General features: G+C 45.1%; 1 protein-coding gene across 17 annotated transcripts in view; it reads left to right on the forward strand.

Annotated features, from left to right (window-relative positions):
• The window catches only part of TJP1 (tight junction protein 1), a 340,092-nt gene that overhangs the window by 314,447 nt on the left and 3,410 nt on the right, over positions 1 to 22,235 (forward strand). For 6 of the 17 annotated variants that reach the window (XM_083712144.1, XM_083712158.1, XM_083712159.1 and 3 more), the window contains 9 exons: positions 1,606 to 1,962; positions 3,739 to 3,990; positions 5,293 to 6,165; positions 8,346 to 8,443; positions 10,450 to 10,677; positions 14,764 to 14,933; positions 16,037 to 16,514; positions 18,276 to 18,493; positions 19,965 to 20,108. In XM_083712144.1, coding sequence (XP_083568270.1) covers positions 1,606 to 1,962; positions 3,739 to 3,990; positions 5,293 to 6,165; positions 8,346 to 8,443; positions 10,450 to 10,677; positions 14,764 to 14,933; positions 16,037 to 16,514; positions 18,276 to 18,493; positions 19,965 to 20,108 — 2,818 coding nt within the window. The remainder of the gene's footprint in view (positions 1 to 1,605; positions 1,963 to 3,738; positions 3,991 to 5,292; positions 6,166 to 8,345; positions 8,444 to 10,449; positions 10,678 to 14,763; positions 14,934 to 16,036; positions 16,515 to 18,275; positions 18,494 to 19,964; positions 20,109 to 22,235) is intronic. The other 11 variants (XM_083712153.1, XM_083712149.1, XM_083712146.1 and 8 more) reach the window with 5 other exon arrangements.

Below are 22,235 nucleotides of genomic sequence, written 5' to 3' on the forward strand. Positions count from 1 at the left end.
CCTTAGAAAAAGAAGCAAATGATGTTTGCAGATTCCTACAATTCAGCTTTTGTAAGTGGTTGAATTATGCCTTCTCAGAGAGGCAAGAGTAGATAATTGAGGGGCAAGGGATAGCCTCTGTGAAGGGGACCCCTGGGAGAGTGCAGGATGTGTCTGTGCTGATCTCCATTGATCCCCTTGCAGCTCCTTGCTCTGTACAAACCCTTTTTCTACCCCAAATGTTTGTCCTAGTATGGCGTAGCATCCACTGCAGCATAGAATCCCTAAACTGCCTACATGCTTACCCAGTGCCTTTCTAGTGCTGACAGGCATTTCACTAGTTTCTGTGTATTATGTAAGGCTTTCTTCTTTTCTTTTTTTGGGTGACTGTTAATATATATTGAACTGACATTTTCAGGGCAGCAATTCATTGCAATTCAAAGATCTGTCATGAGAAGTAATAGCTAATTTGCAATCCAATTGCTTCGAGTATAGCTTGGGGTGATTTGTCATTCCAGTATTGGTTTACTTTTAATTTCATTCCCTGTGTTAGGACTACTTTGGGGGGTTTGAGTTCAGACAGTGTGTTGACCCTGCAAAATAAGGGACAGAAACAAAGTAAACTTGAGCAACATGTAATCCTTAACATTCTAAGTTTTTTTGAGCTCTGAGCTTTACAAGGAAAGGTGCTGAGAACTAGCATTGAGAACCAGCCTTGTTGTGTCCAGGGTGATGGATGAGGCTTGCATCTTTTGTTGTTCAGAGCAAAGGAAAGGAAGAAAAGAGAAGAATAAGCTTTAATTAGATTACGCATGCTTAAGCCTTGCCCAGAACAATGGCTCATTAATTACAACTGGCCAGGATCCCATCCCCCGCACGTAACACCTTGAGCAGGAGAGGTGAGGTGGAGGGTGGGACACAGGAAACCCAAGATGAGACTTAAGAGTTGGTGACTGTAACCACCAGTCTGGCAGCAGGCAGCAAGGACAGCGAATGTGGGTTCTCGGTTGCTTTTCATGGCGGCAGCTGATACTTGGCAACTGGCTGAGGGGATTCTAGGAATCTGGATTATGGGAAACTTATCTCCTTGCTCTGCCTTCACTGCACCAGTGCACAGGATGGAGGAGGAGGTGTCAGGTGTCATTAGCCCCTTCCCCCTGTTACCTTTCCTTATCTGTGGCCCAAATCTTGTCAGCTGATATTTTAGATCATGGAAATACGTTCATAAAAAAACAAACCATAAGGCTACACATCCTGGTAGGATCATAGGGACTACCTTGTGCTAAGGTCAAGCCACTCCTCCTCCTTGCTCAGCATTGTCATCACTGATTGACAGCGGCAGCTCTCCAGGGATTCAGGCAGGTTTTCCCCAGCCCTTCTTGGAGGCACCATGGATCGAGCCCAAGGCCTTTTGCATGTGAAGCCTGCACACTGTACTGCTGAGCTGAGGTCCCTCCTAGTGGTCTGTAACCTTTGAAATCTCTTTCTCTAAGATTCAGGTGCAGGCGAGTTAATCTTCATTCTGCACAGAAAGACATGGTGTTAGAATTTAGAACAGCAACTCTTCCTCCCCTCCCCCCCCCCCCCCGGCCATGTAAACACCCAACCCTCATGTGTTTGACACAGGCAGATGGTGCTACTAGCGACGACCTTGACCTCCACGATGATCGCCTGTCCTACCTGTCAGCTCCAGGCAGCGAGTACTCCATGTACAGCACAGACAGCAGACACACCTCTGACTACGAGGACACAGACACAGAAGGCGGGGCCTACACGGACCAGGAGCTGGACGAGACACTCAACGATGATGTCGGGACTCCTCCTGAATCAGCCATTACGCGGTCCTCTGAACCCGTAAGAGAAGATACATCAGGGGTGCATCATGATAGTCAGGCATACGTTCCTTATGCTGCCGCTCAAGCTCAACCACAACCAAACCACCGGATAGAGTCTCCTGGGTTTAAAACAAGTGCTGCTCAACCGGTAAGGAAGAAATACTTGCCTGCAGGTTTTAAGCAATAAGATTACATACAAAGCCCAGCAATTTTCTCCCTTGGATGCGTAAAATGTGGTCCCAGTTGGTCTTCATAGCTTTTTGGTTTTTACTCTACCTTAGACACTTCTCCGTCTCAGTTGTTTGTTTGTTTGTTTGTTTGTTTGTTTGTTTGTTTGTTTGTTTGTTTGTGTGCATTGAGTGTTTAGGAGCATTGCCTTCTAAATGGTGCATTGAATAGCTATCATTTCGTTTTGCAAGCCCTGTGGGTCTCTACCATTTGAACACTGGATTCACATAGTTGGCATTTCCGTTGTTGAGGGGGGGCACATGCTCTTCAGTTGCCTTTTTAAAAAGAAATAAATAAATGGATCAGCACTTTTAAAGAACATGACTCCCATGCTGGCTTCATGGTACAAGAAAGTCTGGCAACTAGTATTAGCAGAGACGCTAACCCCAAAAATAAAAATAGCAAAGGAAATGAAAATGATACACCTTTTCAGTAACTGGTACTGCAGGGAAACATTATAGAATTATTTGGCTGGTATGACTGTATAGTGCACACAATTTCACCACAGGGTGGGAAGTATGATATTGCAAGATTCATGTCTCTGAGAGTGGGTTCCTGTTGTTTCAGGTTGGTTGGTTGGTTGGTTGGTTTATTGGAGAATAATTTTTAAAAGAAAAGATAAAGAATAGTAATAAAATGACCAGCACTTTTAGAAGAACATGAGATTGTTTCCCACCTCTCCCCATCAAAAAGGAAATTATTTGGAAAAAGATGGAAATTCAGTTTAAAAATAACCATGGTGCCTGTCAAGAGTTGGGCATGAGCAATCTAAAAATGAATCCACTTTAGCCTTATATGAATTCCAAATGAATTTTATCTCATAGCTAGAGGCCTCTAGAATGATTCAAAGGAGTAGACAACATGGCGCCTTCCCAATGTGGTCGGACTCCAGAGAGGTGGTGGGACGCAGATGCCATGCACTTGCAGGTGGAGGTCACTGAAGTGGCTCAATTAAGGAATAAGAAATGGGCCCTTTGGACATGGCTGGACTGAACCTCCCATCAGGTCCAGTCAGCTTGGCAAGTGCTGGGGACTGATAGGAGTTGTGGAACTACAGATCTGGTTGTAGCACAAATTCATCAGCCTTGCCTTGAACAGTGATGAGAGTAACAAGGAACAGCAGCTTCTTCTCCTTGTCTTGCTTTCACCTTCTGGGGTGTGGCATGGATTGGGTCCAGAGGAAGTAAGCAAATGTAACAATGGCAAGTGGGACAGTGGTTCCCATTGTGATGATGATGGCACACTTTGAGAGAGGTGCCAATGATAACATCTTACCCAAGGACCCCTAAAATTTTGAGCCAATGCTGTCATCTTTTGTCAATCTGCTGTTAATTTTACAAGATGCCCTGTTTTTCTCTCTGGCTAGCTAAATAGGATGTGGGTTATATAAACTTTGGTATAGTCATGTACTCCAAAGAGGTTTAGCTTTATGGAAGCAGCTGTCCCCAAAATGTTTTTCCAGATGTAGTTGGATTACACCCAGCACATCCCCTAGCCGTTGACCATGCTGGCTTGGGCTGATGGGAGCTGGAGTTCAGCAACATTGAGGACCCTAAGAGCGTACTGAAGAACAGTTCAGTCCTGGTGTACAACTTGATTTTTTGCAATTAAATATGTTGGGTGGTTGTGGCTAATATGATTTTTGAATGGAAAATATGTCCACTTTACCAAAAACTATATTTTAAACACTTCACAGAAAGCAGAAGCCTCACCTGCAGCCCCCTACCTTTCCCCGTCGCCAGAAACAAACCCTTCAGCCTCATCAACTTCTGCTGTTAACCCCAGTATCAGTCTCACTAATGTCAGGCTGGAGGAGCCTGGCATGGCTTCTTACAACTCTTACCAACCGCAAGCTGGCCCCCTCAGAACACCTGGCACGGAGGCACCTCACATAATGCTCAGAGAACAAGAGCCGCCGTCCTTATCGCCGCATATAGATCCAACAAAGGTACCTCCTGCCTGTGCAGTCATGTTGCACGGATTCACTCTGCACATGATCATTCTTGCTTTGCCCCCACCCCCCACCCTTACTAAAGGTGCCCCTTTGTCATTTCCCTCCCACTGAGCGTTTGTGCAGCCTGAAAAAGAGCTTCTCTGCTGCTGCTTTTTAATAAAAATCTAACTCTTGGTTTTGCTTTGTTGCATGAGTTCAAGTTGCCTTTCTCATTTCTGCTGGAAAATGAATGCATAAATCAGAAGATGTCGCAAGCCCACTTCATTCCAAAGCTTACTTTTACTTCATTTGTGTGTGGCTTAAACCTTCTCTTGTTCATTGCTTTAGTTTCAGAGAAACATGATTCTGTCTTCCAAATCTACCTGTGTTTTGTTCTTTATGGCCTTCCTGTATACTAAATGGAAACTGTTCGGTTATTTGCATTTTTATTGGCTGGATGTGTCAGGATAAGCCAAAGATCCTCAAACAGTTCCCAAAATGAGTAATTCAAGAATAAAGTCTCATCATAAGTGTGGACCCTGAGATGGGAATGGTGAACTGTGGCACCCAGATGTTGGGCAGGAAGTTGAACCAAGGCCCAAAGTCAAATGAATTGAAACAAAAAGTTGGGGGAAACTTTGCAGACACCAGCAGCATTAATGAGTGCATTAAATTGGGGTGCTGGTGCCAAGGTTTGGGCTGGATAGCATTTGGACTCCAGACCCTGTCCAGACCGAGAGGGTAGGAGAACCATTATCCCTCCAGGGGCAGCATCCCAGAGGGGGGCAGAGCGAGAGGTAAAAGTGGGCAGGGCAACAGATGACACTTTCGAGCCACACCTGAATGTCAAGTTTACACCTGTCCACCTCCGTCCAGGCAAGCCAGAGGCCTTCTCACAGTCAAAGGCTACATTGCAGCCAGGCAAAAGGGCACAGGGCAGGGATGGGAGGTGTGTGACCTGGGCAGACTCCCAAGGGCCAGATAGCAATACCTAGGCAGATTTTTACATGTACTTACCAAAGCCAAAACTTGCAAGCGGCTTCTTAAAATTCAATTCCTCCTCTGTATGGAAAAAGTGAAGGGGACTTGCCTCTTCCAAGGTTATGCATGTTGCAGCCCAGATGTTTGCTGCGTCTAAAAATGAAGTGTGCTTTTTTTTTTTACTTAATCCATTAATTAAAGCTCGTGTAGTTAATCAGTTACGATTAGGGTACTAGTTAAAATGGGTAAGCTGTGGTTGTAGGTTTCCTTCGACTTGTTAGTTCTTCATGGTCTCAGTTGCTCGTGCACCTGAAGCAAACCACTCTCTTTCTACAGATGTACAGGAAGGACCCATTCAGCAATGAGGAAGCCCCTCGGCCGAACTATGTCTTGAAGCAGCCAGCCCAGAGGCAGGAGAAGGACTCCAATCTGACCTATGACCCTCAGGCCCAGTACACAGAGAAGCAAGCTAGCAGAGATTATGAGTCACTGGCCTACAGGTATGACTCCTCAAACTACGTGGACCAGTTCTCCCGTGGCTACGACCCTCGTCTTCATTACGAGGAGCGTGTCCCTCCCTATGATGACCATTGGACCTATTACGATGAGAACCAGCCCTATCAGCCCCGGCCACCTTACAGCAACCAACCTCCCAGAGAGTTTGATCCCCGGCAGAACATAGAAGAGAGCACAGAACACAGCTGCTACTTTCCAGCACAACCTCGCTTTGAAGAGCCGCCTCCCCTGGCTTACGACAGCAGGCCCCGCTATGAGCACGCAGCCAAAAACTTCAACGCCACTCAGCTGAGGTATGAAGAGCAACCCACTGCTGCGTATGAGGTTCACGGAAGATACAAAACAGAGACTCAAGCCTTCCCCCCAGCAGTGCCCAGATCCCCTGAGCCCAAGCATTACTTTGAGCCCCAGCCCAGAGGCTTTGAGCAAGGCCCCCCGCAAGGGTTCAGCGCAAAAGTGGGACAGTACGAGCCTCCTCACAGCACTGCGGGTGCACACCCTCCCCTCCCATTGCAAAGTAAATCAGAAGTTCTGCCTGCCAACAGTAAACCACTGCCTACCGAACGAGCTGAGGAGGAAGATGACCCAGCCATGAAGCCGCAATCAGTGCTGACAAGGGTTAAAATGTTTGAAAACAAAAGATCGTCATCACTGGAAAAAATTAAGGACTCCAATGATGTTCCAGTAGTCAAGGTAAATGCTCAGTGGGCTTGTTTTAGCAACTGTTGTCAATCGTCTGTGGTCCTTGCACAAGACTTAGTTGGCATGAGCTGAATCTTTAATGGAGATGGGGCACTTACCTCATGGATGAAGGATTCCTCCTTCTCCAGATCTGTCAATTTCACAGTCTTGGGGCCTTCTGGGACCTGGTATTACCCTTTTCCTGGGACACTGAATGGTTGTTGTCCACAGTTAGGACATTGTGGGGTTACTTTAATAGACTGCACACTCACTTTGAAGCATTTTAGCCACACCTAACCTTTAGGAACTGATGGATACCAGGAAATGAATGGTGTTGCTGCCATGATGCTTTTACCAAGTGAGAATGGTCCATCATTCTAGCCTATCACTTGTCTATTGTGGGTGGCGTTGACTGTCTAGGTTCTCAGACAGATGTCTTTGCTGTCACCTGCTACCTGATGCTTTTAGCAGGGGTATAGGCTGGCATCAGCAGCTGGTGTGGTTGGGAATCTGCTGAGGGCCCAATCCCAGCAAGGGGCCCACTGGCAATTTCACCTGCTGGCACACATTCCTTTTGTGCTGGACCAGCAGCTGTGTATCGGAAGCTGCCTTCTTAGGTGTGTTCACGCTAGATCATCAGCGATAGTTTTCTGTGATAAACAAACAAGGCCACTGTAGTGTGTGATCTAGAAATGGGATCAATAATCTGTTTTCAACTTTAATGACTTTTTTTAACCTATTTGAAGAATGTCAACACTGTGCTGCTACCACAAAAGTTCCCAGAGCAATAACTTTGGCCTAATTTACAGAATTCTTGTGAGAATTACAGAGGTCTAATGTGTGGCAGTGATGACAAAGGCAATTTCCATGCTGGAGATAATGAGGAAAGGAACTGAAAATAAAACTGTCAGTAGCATAATGTCAAGTAGCTAGTAAAATATGACAGCATAGAAGTTTGTAAAATTGTGGATGGCATGGAGAACGTGGACAGATTCCCCCCCCCCCATTACATTAGAACTCGTCCACAGATGTTGGAAGATTCAGGACTGATAAAGGAAAACACTTTTTCACAAAGCGCATAGTTAAACTATGGAACTTGCTCCCACAGTAGGCGGTGATAGTGACCAACCTAGGAGATTAGAGAAATTCATGGAGCAGAGGGCTATCAGAAGCTGCTAGCCGTGATTCCTGTGCCCTGCGGCCACAGCTGGAGGCAGCAGTGCTTCTGAATGCCAGTTGCTGGGAGCGGCAGGAGCCCGCGGGGAGTGCTTTTGCACTCTGGTCCTGTCTGCAGGAACGGGACGCAGGTGGCGCTGTGGGTTAAAGCCTCAGCGCCTAGGACTTGCCGATCGAAAGGTCGGCAGTTCGAATCCCTCCCGCTGCTCGGTCCCAGCGCCTGCCAACCTAGCAGTTCGAAAGCGCCTCCGGGTGCAAGTAGATAAATAGGGACCGCTTACCAGCGGGAAGGTAAACGGCGTTTCCGTGTGCGCTCTGGCTCGCCAGATGCAGCTTTGTCACGCTGGCCACGTGACCCGGAAGTGTCTCCGGACAGCGCTGGCCCCTGGCCTCTTGAGTGAGATGGGCGCACAACCCCAGAGTCTGTCAAGACTGGCCCGTACGGGCAGGGGTACCTTTACCTTTTACCTGTCTGCAGGTTCCCCACAGGCACCTGGCTGGCCATTGTGAGAACAGGATGCTGGACCAGATGGGCCTCCATTGGCCTGAACCAGCAGCCCATTCTTACATTCTTCAGTGCTAAAATCATTCCCCCTGAATCCAGAATTTGCATTTTAAAGCAAACTGACCCAACTATCAGTTTCCAGGCTTCTATGCGAATCAGAACACAGTTAATAATCAGACTGCACACGTCTCTGAATAAAAAAATGAGGAGATGCATGAAAATGTGTGTTATCTGAGAAAAGTACAAAATGTGTACAATTTAAAGTTGTGTGTGTTTGAAAAATTGCCACAGAATGCAGGAACAGACTCAAGTTTATGAAACAAGCATGGAATGGAAATGGACTGAACTAAGCATTAGTACCTTAAAATGGTTAAACTTTAGCTGTGTCAAGCTCCTTTTTATATGAATCTATCCTGAGGATGCCTTTTGTATATGATAGTACTAGAGTGTTAGCATTTTATCTTTTTTTTCAGTTGTTCTAATTTGGTCTTTATGTGTGTGTGCTTTTCAGCAACCTCCAGAGCTTGCACCTAAACCTAATATCGCCCCAATGAGTGGTCCGAAACCAGTCTCTCAAAATCAATATGAGCATGACAAGCCAGCTTACAGGTAAGCACAGAGATGCAGCTTTAAAATGAAGGGCTGTTCTCACAAGCCCACAAACGGCTTAGAAGCCTTTCTGGGCATTGAGTGGTGTAGAAAATGATATAAAATAAATTAATAAATGATGTGTGTGTCATCTAAAAAAGAAGAAAATATGCTGTGGGATTCTGCACAAGACCATGACTATTCTGGGTTTTCTGAGCTCCCCCTCAGGTCAGAGAGTGGGGCTTGGGGCTGCTCCTGGTCTCTCTGCCCTTGGACCTCAGAGCTCCAGTTCATCATAAGGGAGGGTTGGGGACTGCCCAGCCCTGCAAACCAGCTAGCTGTTCCTGGAGTCTTCTTTCTTCTCCAGCTGCTACATAACTTCAATCTTCTGCTGTCCTGTAAGTCATTCCATATCTCTCTCTCTCTCTCTCTCTCTCTCTCTCTCTCTCCCTCCCTCCCTCCCTCCCTCCCTCCCCCCCCCAGTCTCTCTCACACACACTACATCCTATAGCGTTTTCTAGTGCTTATAAAGTGGAAGCAGACATTCCCTGCTTACACACACACACACACCCCTGTTTTCCTTCCCCACTCTCCTCCAGTCCACCTGGGCATTGCCAGGGAGCCAAACTGTATCATTGTCTCTCCTGGGCTCAGTGCAAATGCCCCTCCCCTCTTTAGAGCCATTGTGCCACCTCTCATGAAGATGTGTGCAGATTTAATCAGTCTGTTCATTGGCTTAAGTACACTTCAACTGAGGCTTCTTCAATTAGGTGACAGCCCAATTTTTAACTTTGTATAGAATCCACATCTGTTAGTAGCAGCTCAGTTTACACCAGTGTTTCCCAAACCCTTTCAGGCCACTGTCACCTTGGTGCCATGAACTCATCCCCAGTGCACGCACCCCCCATAAAAAGTATCGTTCAGAATAGTGGCATCCTTCTGTCTTGGGAGACCATGGTGGAGTGCATCTTCAGGTAGGAAGTCAAGCCATTGGAGAGTTACAGCGCCTGCTGTGGCTGGATGGAGAGACTGATCTGGGAGAGACATATTTACTGCAGGTGGGGTAGATGAAGGCGTCCGCTTGTGCTGAGCACTGTCAAGAACTGTACACGTGGGAAAACTTGGTTGCTGACCCAGCAGTTGACAGTGCCCAAACTGTCTGCCTTGGAAGAGTTGGATGTTCCTCCCTGCCATGACGAGCTGAAGAACACCATCAGCTCCAAGCTGTGTGGTAAATCCCCAGGACAGGATGGAATCTCAACAGAAGCTCTGAAAATTGGCCTCGATTCCTCCCTCATGACACACCTCCATGGCCTCCTCTTGCAGTGTTGGGAAGCAGGAGCCATGCCACAAGGCATGCATGACTCCGGCATTGTGACCTTCTACAAGAGCAAAGATGACCGCCATGACTTTAACTACTACTGTGGAATTTCCCTGTTGAGTACTGTAGGGAAAGCCTTCACCCGTGTCACTCACTGACAAGGCTTATTTTTAGAGCTCCAGGGTCAACAATCAACATCATTCGACTTCATAGACCTGACAAAGGCCTTTGACCTCACCAGCGCTAAAGAACTCTTCACACTGCTCCACAAGATGATTGTGTCCTTTCACCTTCCACCGTCCACAGTTCATCCTCAAATGCTCCTCAGATGCCTCAAACAGGGCTGTGGTCTTCTTGCCCAAACTCTCTTTTCTGCATTGTCCCCCTCTTGCTCTCCTGCGCCTTGATCCACTAAGGATATAATAACACAATAAAATTCAAAACAGTAATTGCACATTTGTTCAAAATCCAATTAAAAACTATTTAGCTTAATTAATTCAACAACATGAATGAACTTTAACCAGTGACACCAGCTTCTCAAAGTCTGAATATGATTTACACCTCCCAGTGCCCCCACCTTTGCCTCTTGCCACCCCTTAGATAATCCCACTGCCTGCTTGGGGAATCACTGTTCTAGAACCTTGTTCATTTTTTATGAGTGACAAAAATTTCTTAAGCATTTACTGTTTAAAATATTTCTGTTTAGGGCACCAGAACCACAACGACCTCAAGCAAAGCCCCCTGAGGACATCGTTCGGGCAAACCACTACGACCCTGAGGAGGATGAGGAATACTACCGCAAGCAGCTCTCCTATTTCGACCGTCGGAGTTATGAAAACAAGCCTGCTGCACAGGTCCCTGCTGTCCACCTGGCTGAGCCTGCTAAACCAGGCCATCTCCATAATCAGCTGAATTACACAAACTACCCTTCAAAGTAAGCCTCCCCTCTTTTGCACTTCTGTTATCATTTCAAAGGTTCCCCCTCTGGCATCTGCAGATTCTAATAGAAATACTGTATAGCTTTGTTAACCCATCAGAGAGGAGGGTTTCCAGGGGATGGGGAGTTGCTCTCTTGGCAGGGCTGGGGGGGGGGGCGGGCAAATGTGGGATATAGACATATATAAATATGCTTATATGGGCATTTCTTTTCAAGTGAACACTGTGTACGGGTGTGGGTGTGTGCACACTATTAAAAATAAACCACAGAGCTAAGTCAGAAGCCAAAATGATAAGGCAGCTATTTTTTGCTTTTCAAACGAGGTTCTTTCAGAAATGGAAGACGGCAACATGAAGCGGGCCAAGTCTTTCCATCTATCATGCGAAAATGGGCCAGGTTCATTGCATCCTGAAGCATGGGTTCACCCCTTTCATGGGGGTTCTAGGTTCAAATAAAGACTGGATCTAAATCATCAGTTAGCATTTGCATAAGGCTTTAGAGTGTTGGTGAAAGTGACTTTGCAGTTTTAATCTGGAGTCCAGGTTGCACTTTGCAGCTTGTATGCCTTCCACCTGCCCTCACCCCCCAGATCTCACTGCTGCTTGCTTCCTTGTTCACCTTCCATGCTTCACTTTTTCTGTCATGGCGCCATCTGCTGCACTGGGAGCAGAACCACAAGCAATATCGTGCTCATTGTGCACAGTACTGCAGACAAGCTCAAAGCCACTATGGTGGTAAAGAGGGATGGTTGTGGGTCCCGTGGACGGGGACACAGCTGCCATTCCCCACTCCTGCTGGCTTTGAAGAGTTGCCCATCTTCCCCTGCTTCATTTCCTGCTACATTTCCAGCTATTTCACTGACTGGAGAGCTACAAGTACAATGGCACATGGTGATAGAATACATGGTGCCACTGCAGGACGCAGGTGGGGGGAGCCAGCCTTTAAATGTTCCACCCTATTAAAAGCATGCCTTGTTAACTAGAGATAACCATGTACTTGATCCTCTTCTTGTAGAAAGAAAGCTTCAGGAGAAGAGATTGCATCCCTCTAATGTTGGTCTGCTTGTAGCTGGGATAGAGCTGTTTTGGAGTGATGGGGTTGGTCTTGGTTGAAGCTGAAGGCAAACTTCAGTCTTACACTCAAAGATACATAGGTGCATTTTTGTTAACCACTAACAGAAGAGCAGGCAGGCATCTCCTTCCACAGTTGCAGGATAGCTTAGTTAACACAGCCTCCGAGATTTGTGCAGTTTGCCCTCTAGTTAGTCTGGTCCCATCCTGAGAACTATTCTCCTGGGCATTGATTGATTGATTGCCAACCCTTCACCCTAAGGTCCCAGGGCAAGTCACAACATTAAAAAACAATATTATTTTTTTAAAAAAGAATTAAAACAACTCTCAGGCACAGAAATAAGGTTGGTTCTAAAAATATACTCCAAAAAATATACACCTCAAGTGTTAAAAGGCAGAATAAAGAGGTATGTCCTCACAGCATCCACCAGAAATGAAATGAAGTGCCTGACAAGCCTCTGTGGGGAGGGAATTCCACAAGTTAGGGGCCACATGCTCTCTCCCAGGCCACCCCACCCCACACCTCTGAGAAGAGAGGAATGACCAAGAGAGCCACTTTGCTGATTCCTGAACCCAAGAAGTTCTGTAGGGGAGGAGGAGGTCTTTCAGATATTTGAGGCCTGAGTCATTTAGGGCTTTAAACACTCATGCAAGCGTCTTGATTTGGGCCCAGAAATGAACTCTAAACCAGTGCAGCTGTTTTAAAATGGGTTATATGAGCTCTAAATGGAACCCCTGCATTTTGGGCCAACTAAGGTTTCTGAGTTGTCTTCAGGGGCTGCGTTGCAATGGAAGACATTGCAATAATTCAGTCTGAAAGTTATTGGGAACTGAGTACAGTGGCCGGGTTTTCTCTGCAATGGCAATGATGCTTCTAGATGATGCTTCATGCACTTGTCAGCTGTAGCAAGAGGTGCAACGGAATATCATTGAATTGTACAGTTGGAAGGGATCCCAAGGGTCATCTAGTCCACCCTCCTGCAATGCAGGATTCTCAACTAAAGCATCCAGCGAAGGAGAGTGCACCACCTCCCAAGGATTAGGGTTCCACCATCAAACTGCTTTTACTGTCAGAAAGTTCTTCCTATGCTTAGTTGGAATCTCCTTTCTTGAAACTTGAAACCCAGAAATTTCTTGTAACTTGTGGTTCCCTGAACTGGACACAGTACTCCAGGTGTGGTCTGACCAGGGCAGAATAGAATGGTTCTATTACTTCCCTTGATCTGGACACTAGGCTTCTGTGGATGCAGCCTAGAGTAGCATTAGCTTTTTTGGATGCTGCATCACAATGTTGACTCATGTTTAATTCAACATCGTTATCAACGACTTGGATGATGGACTCAAGGGCATCCTGATCAAATTTGCAGATGACACCAAACTGGGAGGGGTGGCTAACACCCCAGAGGACAGGATCACACTTCAAAACAACCTTGACAGATTAGATAACTGGGCCAAAACAAACAAGATGAATTTTAACAGGGAGAAATGTAAAGTATTGCACTTGGGCAAAAAAATGAGAGGCACAAATACAAGATGGATGACACCTGGCTTGAGAGCAGTACATGTGAAAAGGATCTAGGAGTCTTGGTTGACCACAAACTTGACATGAGCCAACAGTGTGACGCGGCAGCTAAAAAAGCCCATGCAATTCTGGGCTGCATCAATAGGAGTATAGCATCTAGATCAAGGGAAGTAATAGTGCCACTGTATTCTGCTCTGGTCAGACCTCACCTGGAGTACTGTGTCCAGTTCTGGGTACCACAGTTCAAGAAGGACACTGACAAACTGGAATGTGTCCAGAGGAGGGCAACCAAAATGCTCAAAGGCCTGGAAACGATGCCTTATGAGGAACGGCTAAGGGAGCTGGGCATGTTTAGCCTGGAGAAGATGAGGTTAAGGGGTGATATGATAGCCATGTTCAAATATATAAAAGGATGTCACATAGAGGAGGGAGAAAGGTTGTTTTCTGCTGCTCCAGAGAAGCGGACACGGAGCAATGGATCCAAACTACAAGAAAGAAGATTCCACCTAAACATTAGGAAGAACTTCCTGACAGTAAGAGCTGTTTGACAGTGGAATTTGCTGCCAAGGAGTGTGGTGGAGTCTCCTTCTTTGGAGGTCTTTAAGCCGAGGCTTGACAACCATATGTCAGGAGTGCTCTGATGGTGTTTCCTGCTTGGCAGGGGGTTGGACTCGATGGCCCTTGTGGTCTCTTCCAACTCTGTGATTCTATGATTCTAGCTTGTGGTCCACAAGTTTATACAGACTTCGAACAACTGTGGGCCCAGGACAGAGCCCTGCAGCACTCCACTTGTCATTTCCCCCCCAAGATGACAAGGAACTTCTTTGGGTTCGGTCCGCCAACTAGCTGCAAATCCACCTAACAATCACCTTGTTCAGCCTGCAAGAATATTATGGAGGACTTTGTCAAAAGTCTTACTGAAATCAAAATACACTGTCCACAACATTTCCCTGATCATCCAAGCTTCCATAAGAAAAAGAGAGATTCATCTGACTTGACCTATTTTTCATCTTACATGACTTGTGTTGCTTCTGTCTGTCACCTTTGGAGGAAAGAGCAAATCTTTTCTTCTGTCATCACTTAGACATTCAGCAGACCTGTACCTGAACAGGTGGACAAAGAAGAGAAGAATAACCTCTTCCTAGTGGTTTTATCTCTATTTTGGAAGAACAGAAGGAATTCAGGATTATGGTCGACTGATTGCTTTGCTTTAAGGTAGCAATGGGGAGCCTGTGGTCCTCCAGATGTTTCTGGACTGGAACGCCCACCCACCCAATTTCACAATTGGCTGTGCTAACTGGGGTTGATAGGAATTGTAGTCCAGCATCACGTGGAGGGACACAAGATCAGCACCCCAGCCTTCCCATAGAAATTCACCCAGAAAAACTGTTCTCCAAAGTCTCTGTAAGGAATAGCCACAAACATCATTTGGAAGGCAAAGCAGCAACAGAGAACCCTGCAGCTGACTGACTTCTCTTTTCATCCCAACAGGGGGAAGCCAGTAGACGTGGAGCCTCTGGACAGGGCTGTTGGCGAGAAGCGCTATGAGCCAGTTCCTCAAGGGCCAGCCCCTGCCCCTGCACCCCCCGGGCAGGGCCCCCAGCCGCAGCCTGTGAATCACCCCATTGTGTCTCTGCAGCCCAAGGCCACACTTGCGGAAGGTAGGAGAGGAGCCTCAAGGCTTGATTTATTGAAATGTTTGGGGAAACTTATTTACGAAGGGAACAATAATTCAGGGCATACGACTGCTACTAAACAGCCGTAGTTTAAGAAAACCCCAACAAACAAAGCACAACTAGGAAAAGCACCACCAGTGTGTTCTGAGTCGACAGGGGTGGGGTGGGGGGCTCTCTGGTAAAATATGATGGGCCATGTGTGATTTAAACTGGCTACATAGCCTTTGAGATTTAGCTGGCTACGAATGGCCTTGTTCTGATTTGATCTGAGTTTCCTATTCTCACGGCTGGTTTTATGGGGTGACATCCAACAGTGGCTGCTCTTCAGAAGAACAGATCTGCTAGGGCAACAGCATGTCTTCTGCAGCTCCCCACGTATCCTCCAGATGAACTGTAGACAATCAAGGGATCCTGCCCCAAGCAGATTTGGAGTGGGTGTCTATTGCAAGATGTTGGATGTTGCCAGTGCATTTCTCATGTTTGCTGTTTCTTTTGGGGAGGGGTTGCATTACTGTATGGAAGTTGTGTTAATGAATCTTTTACTGACTACTAGACACTTAAAAAAGAAAATGTTTAATAGTTTCCCTTTTCAAATATATAAGACTAAACAAAGGCTGAATAAATGCACAGCACTCCAAACTTGTGGATAGTAAGAAGAATTCCTCTCATAAGTATTTTAAATTCTTTCCCTGGGCAATGAAAACTATGCCAACTGTGGAATAATTCTACAATTTTTACTACTCATGGTTTATTTGGGGCAGTCAGTGATTTGGGGCGGGGGCTGCTGCCAGGCAAAGGTGAAGAACTGAAGCCTTGCTCCTGGCTACTAGACATCTGCAGTCAACCATGCTTCTAACTTCAGAGAACTGAGCAGGAACTATTCATATGCTTTGGAGTGCATAAGGACTAAAGACCTCTTTTTAGATGAAAGCTGAGATTCTTAAATGAATTGCTACCACCCAGTAACAGCTGCTTTTTCTTCTTTGTGTACACACAGAATGCAGCCATGTCTGTGAAATAATTTGCAAACCTAAAAATGTTACCTTGGCATGCCATGTATTTAATTCTTTTAACATGTTTTGTTGCAGTCAACTCTGTGTCAGACTTTCAGAATTCCACCCTGTCCAAGCCCGAGCCGCCTCCGCCTCAGAACAAGCCAGCTGCTTTCGGGTCTGCCAGCCGAGAAGACACCGTGCAGTCCACTTACTACCCTCAGAAAAGTTTCCCTGACAAAGGCCCAGTGAATGGGACAGAGCAGATCCCAAAGACGGTCACCCCTGCTTATAATCGCTTCACAACAAAACCTTACACAAGTGCTGCCCGGCCGTTTGAACGCAAGTTTGAAAGCCCAAAGTTTAACCATAACCTCCTGCCAGACGAGAATCTGCATAAGCTGGAGTTGCCATCCAAATCTCAAAATTCTCCCCAGCCAGTTTTAAAAGCACACAGCTCGGCTCAACCCCAGTCCGAGTTTGACAACACAATGGAGACGTTCTCTGTCCAGGCCGACAAACTCAAATATCAACCAAATAACATCAAAGCTGTGCCTAAAGCCATTCCCGTCAGGTAAGTCATAGTATTCTCCATGGGACTGTGTTTGCTTTGCAAAAGGGTTTGCCTCAATGCCTCAACTTAAAACAGTGAAGCTTGGGTAAATTTGACAGCTGAGGGAATCGCTGCACTTTGCCAGTTGTAAATTAAGCTTTCCTAAAACTTCACAACCCTTGGGGAGGGAGTATAGCCCCTTTGTAGACCACACACATTGAGTCCTGTTTAATCCAGTTTACCTGTGAGATCTCCTTCCACAATATGTTTCGATGGCCCTCTGTCAGGGAAGCTTCAGCTGAGATTTCTGCATTGCAAGGGGCGGGACGAGATGACTCTTGGCGTCCCTTCCATCTCTACAGTTCTATTCGACCTGCAGAACTGTCACTGCTGCAGTTGCCACATAATACTTGTTCCACATTTCTAGAAGTCAGTCTTGGAGTGTGGCAGCACCCACACTGCAGAACTCCCTGCCTGCTGACCTCAGGCGGGCGACTGCATTGTATTCTTTTTGGCACCTGCTGAAACCATTTTTCTCTAGGCAAGCCTGCCCAGATATGTAGGATGCTGACATGTGTTTCAATCTCTTTTTAGCTTATGGTTGATTTCATTTTTTAATCTTTTAAGCAGCTGGGTTTTGATTATCTTATTGTTTCATTCTTTTTGAAAACTGCTTTGAGGTGTTCCCCCCCCCCTTACAATCAAGTGGTATATACATTTTATTAAACAAACACATAAATAAATAAGACACACCCACACCCAGCATCTGTATTTGAAATCTTTTCAAGCAGTAGACCTGCAAAAGATCCACTACTTGAGATCCTGGAGGAAGTAGCTAGATGACATACATACCATTTTTTGCAGTGCGGCATGATTTAATTTTATTTAAAAAGGAAGAATCCTATGGCCATATGGGCCCTCCTGTTTATTCAAGGTGTGGATTGTCTGAAAGTACATTTAGGCAGACATAGGCTATTTATATTTTCTTGGATTACTAGTGATTGGCAAGCAAGGGAAACAAGGATGTTAACTCTTCCTTCTTTCATTTGGCAAGTTTATATGAGAACTCCTTAGCCTACTTACATGGAAAATCATAGAATCATAGAGTTGGAAGAGACCACAAGGGCCATCGAGTAACTGATTATATGATGCATATTCAGTAACAAGATAATAGCAACGCACACACATACACATTAAGGTTGATTGCTTTGTTATATACAACTGCATATTACAGATATGAGAATTCTGGTATATTGTTGTTATTGAGTCCAACCCCCTGCCAAGCAGGAAACACCATCAGAGCACTCCTGACATATGGTTGTCAAGCCTCTGCTTAAAGACCTTCAAATTGCAATTCTTTTGTCTTCTCCAGCTGGATTTAATGTTACATATTATTTTAGTGCTTTTTTGTTTTTGCATGCAAATTCTGCCCTTCTCCCCCCCCTCGTTATAGTTTACAAATTTAAATAATAAAAAAATCCCCAGTATTTTTAGTATATTGCATAGTATGATTCTAAACTCTTCTGCTTGTTCCTGTGCTTGCTCTAACCAGCTGATCAATAAAGTCATTTCCTCGTGGAGGAGGAGGAAAGGGTGGAGCTGGTTCATGCGTCCTAATAATGGCTGCTCTTAGAATGAGCTGGTTGGAAGAAGGGGAGATGGGCAGGCTGGCAGGGCAGGCTCAAAAGAAGCACCATTGTTTCCTCTAGCCCTGAAGTTACAAATGCAATATCACCTCTCTCCTTCGTGACAGCAGAAATAATTCTCTTTGTCTGATTTTAGTCCTTCTGCTTTGGAAGATGACGATGAAGAGGATGGACACACTGTAGTAGCCACAGCAAGAGGAGTTTTTAACAGCAATGGTGGCGTGCTCAGCTCCATAGAGACTGGTGTTAGCATTATTATACCACAAGGAGCCATTCCAGAGGGGATAGAGCAAGAGATCTATTTCAAGGTCTGCCGAGATAACAGTATCCTCCCTCCTTTAGACAAAGAGAAAGGTGAGCACCTTCATAATATTCACATTTTCTCCAGTGCCTTTTTCAGTTCCACGTTACCCATGCAAAAAAAGATTCTGCCAATCTGTTGTTTTTTTAAGAGGAGGAAGGGAAAATGGAAAGTAGTTCTTTCTCAGGATCCAGGAGGACAGCTGGAAACCCCATGGGAAGACACACACCCCTTCCGCTTTCTCTGGTGGTGGGAGTGAGGACTCAGAAAGGAACATTTTGAGTGGAGACAGGGCTTTGCCCTTTCCTTTTTTGCTAGTAGTGAAGATCCTCTCAGAAAACTCAGAAAATGTCAAACAACTTGACTTCCAACTTAGCAGGCAAAATAACTAACTTGGAAGATGATGGGCTGTCCTTCATTTGGGGTTTTTACACAGAGGTTTCAGGGGGTGCTTTAGCTGTGATTCCTGCCCTGCAGGGGGCTGGGCGAGGGACCCTGGGCGCTCCTTTCCAACTCTATGATGCTAGCAGAAGAGTGAAGGGAAGGTCAAGGGAGGGGGAAATCACAAGTGTCCAATTTTAAACAAATTGGTTCAAACTTCCTAAACTAACAGGCAGATCAGAGTGCGACCATTTTTCATTTTTCATACTTCTCTGACTTTGGTGATATAGGTATGCATTCACAAGTTCCAAAATGTGCATTTTAGGTAAAATGCACCTGACATATGTATGTTTTGGGTTGTATCCAATGTAGCACTGAATTAAAGTCACTTGGTCATATATTTGAGTTTCTGAATTCATCCTTGCAGCTGCACTTGAGGAGTGGGGAGCATGCAAGCTCAAGTCTCACATAAACTCATCCTTGTAATGTCCAAGCTATGTCCAAACCAACATACTGTGTGTGTTCAACGTGTTTGTCTATAATGTCAAGGCGGAATGTGACAGGGGAACTTGCCTCCTAGATATGTTGCTGTGCCATAACCCTGCAACTTATGCAGAGGTTACTTTCTAGGGATTATGCCTACAGCCTAAATTGTGTCTAGTCAAAATACATTGGGTTGAATGGCGGGTAGGATTGACAAAGTATTTTTTCCCAGCTGCCCGCCCCCTTTTTGCCCCCTTTGTTTGTCTGTTTGTTTGCCAAGTGCATAAAGCTAGATGTGCACAAGTTCAGTTCATGCAAGTTGTGGGGTTACTGCATGACTTAGAAGTGTGCAAGTGGGCACTCTGCCTGGAGTTTCCCTCATCACCTCTTTGAGCTTACTTCAACAAAGAATTCCCCTCGTAGAATGGTTGCCATCCTTTGCAGTCTGCCGTTATGCTATATTCTCAAGCAGTCTTCCCTTAAAGCTTCAGGTGCTGTTGGGTGACTCACCAGCTCCACCTGTCATGGCCACTCAGGGAGGCCAGGAGGTGATCCCAAGAGTATCTGGAGGGCCACAGTTCACACCTCTGGTGCAGATAGCATTAAGTACAAGAAGTGTTATCTCTTGCAAAACTTGTCCTTTTTGTCTGTTTACCACAGGTGAAACGCTGCTCAGCCCTTTGGTCATGTGTGGGCCCCATGGACTAAAATTCCTGAAGCCTGTGGAGCTGCGCTTGCCACATTGTGCGTCTATGACCCCTGATGGTTGGTCTTTTGCTCTAAAATCCTCCGACTCCTCGTCGGGTATGCTGTCCTCCCTCTGTCCTTTTGGGGCTTTTGGGTGCTATCGTATAATTTAAAACTCGCCTGACTGAAGGTGACACTGTGTAATATAAAGATATTACTAAATCACTGTATTTGTGTCAGCTCTCCATTTCATTTTCATTACAAGTGTCTTTCTCACACTTAACTCATGATGCAAAATCATTGCAGAAAATCATGATTGATAAACCAGAATGGCAAGGTAGATAATATAATACTATACTATTGTCATTGGTCCATTCAGTAGTACAATTATCTACCTTGTTTCCTATCTCTCACACTCTTCCTGTCTTTCTATCTCTTCCTGTCCTCCTTTCTCTCTCTCTCAAGGACTAATACTGCTGCAAAACACTCTTAAGATGAGAAAGTCACACTTTCCTTTATTTTGGGGGTAAATTGCCTAAGGAATTCTGATTGGGCTTTGTAACCACATATTCACATCTTTTTTCCCTTATTGACCATAGAATGCTGTAGCAATCCCAGTATACTGAACTTGAAGCATTAATATTTTGAATAAGCTTCCTAATGCAACAGCTGCTTATGTATAAATTTGACCTTTCCAAGGGACAGGAGCCTCTCTTTGCAGAAGAAGCCCATGCAAGCTCAGTTCCAACATATTTGGGCTCTCCACACAAATCTGTGCTCTCTTCTAAATTCTGAAATGTTATGGAGAGGTGGTCCTCTATTCCCCCCCACCCTATGGTTGAGACACATGGATATATCCCTGCACTGCCCCTTTTCCCATAGCTATGACAGCTGCCCCCTTCACTGAAGGGCGGGGGAAGCATTGCTGGTTTTAAAGCCTAGTGACAAAGATAAAATTTCGTGAAGTGGCTGCAAAGTCACAGCCTTGAGTGAAAAATGTGTGTCTTCTGCATATTAGACAAAAAAATGTCTTAAGGGGGGGCGTTCTCTGCCACATAACAAATAACCTCTTTGACACCCTTAAATGTATACATATCTGTATATGGTATATAAAAGCAATGTACTTATGTGTACAGTATTTAAAAATGTATTCATATTTGTCACTGATGTATCTATCCTTTTCAATGCCACTGTGTCAATGCGCCAAAAAAAAAGTTAGGACATCAGATGCTTCTCTGATGGGGGGGGGGGTCCAGTTACCTAGAGAAATCTTGGCCGGTTGACTATTGCTGGTGTGCTATGCATGTGTTGCATGCAGCTGTTTAACTGTGTAAGCCAAAGCAGAAAGTGCTAAAAATGGACAGTTTCAAGTAATAAGGATCCAAAGTTTTGCCATTTATAATCCATATAATTCCTTCAAACCGTGCTTTTCAGTCATTATTTTGTAACAGATGAACCTTATCATGAATTTACTTGAAATGAAAAGAAAGAGGGGAATATGTTGGTTCTTCCAAGTAACCTCTGCTATTGTGCTAAAGATCATCTTCCTTTCCAAGTTAGAGTCTTATTTGTGTGTGCTCATTCAGCAGGTGTGTGTGTGTGTGTTAAGGGGGGTCACCTCTTTCTGTCTGTATCGGAGCTATACATCCCTTGCAGCTAACATAGTTAAATGTGGTGTTATATCAGTAATCTTGCTCCTTGAGACAAACTTCACAATTGGCCAACTCTGTCGTCTGATGTGTAAGCCATACTGTGTCTTAAATAAATACTTGTTTTCTCTCTTTTTCTAAAAACAAAACAAAAAAACTTAATTGGTGATGGGATCTCTTTCTCGCTCTTTCTTTCTCTTAAGCTTTTCCTAACATGTTATCCATTTTCTGTCCTTTGAAAAGAACATTTGATTATACATACTAACCTCTTCTGCAACACATTTTTTACAAAAAAAAAAAATCAAACGTACTGGCACATTATGCTAAAATATGTTACCTTGTTTCATCTCATTTCATGGAGTAGAGGGGGCAGCTAACTCCCAATTTAAATGGGCCAGAGCACAAAAAGTTAATTCCTGAGTACTTAGTACATTAAGCTGTTTTAGGTTGAGCCTTACTGTAACACTGCCACAAACTAGCCTCACATTTTTCCAAGTCGCCGGCACAAAATTTTGGCTTTTGCATTTTCAGACTATGGTTTCACTGTATGTAGTAAACAAATTATGTGAATATAGTTTATCACCTGTCAGGCTAT

This window comes from Podarcis gaigeae (assembly GCF_964106915.1).
Source record: "Podarcis gaigeae genome assembly, chromosome: 14".
Taxonomy (NCBI): domain Eukaryota; kingdom Metazoa; phylum Chordata; class Lepidosauria; order Squamata; family Lacertidae; genus Podarcis; species Podarcis gaigeae.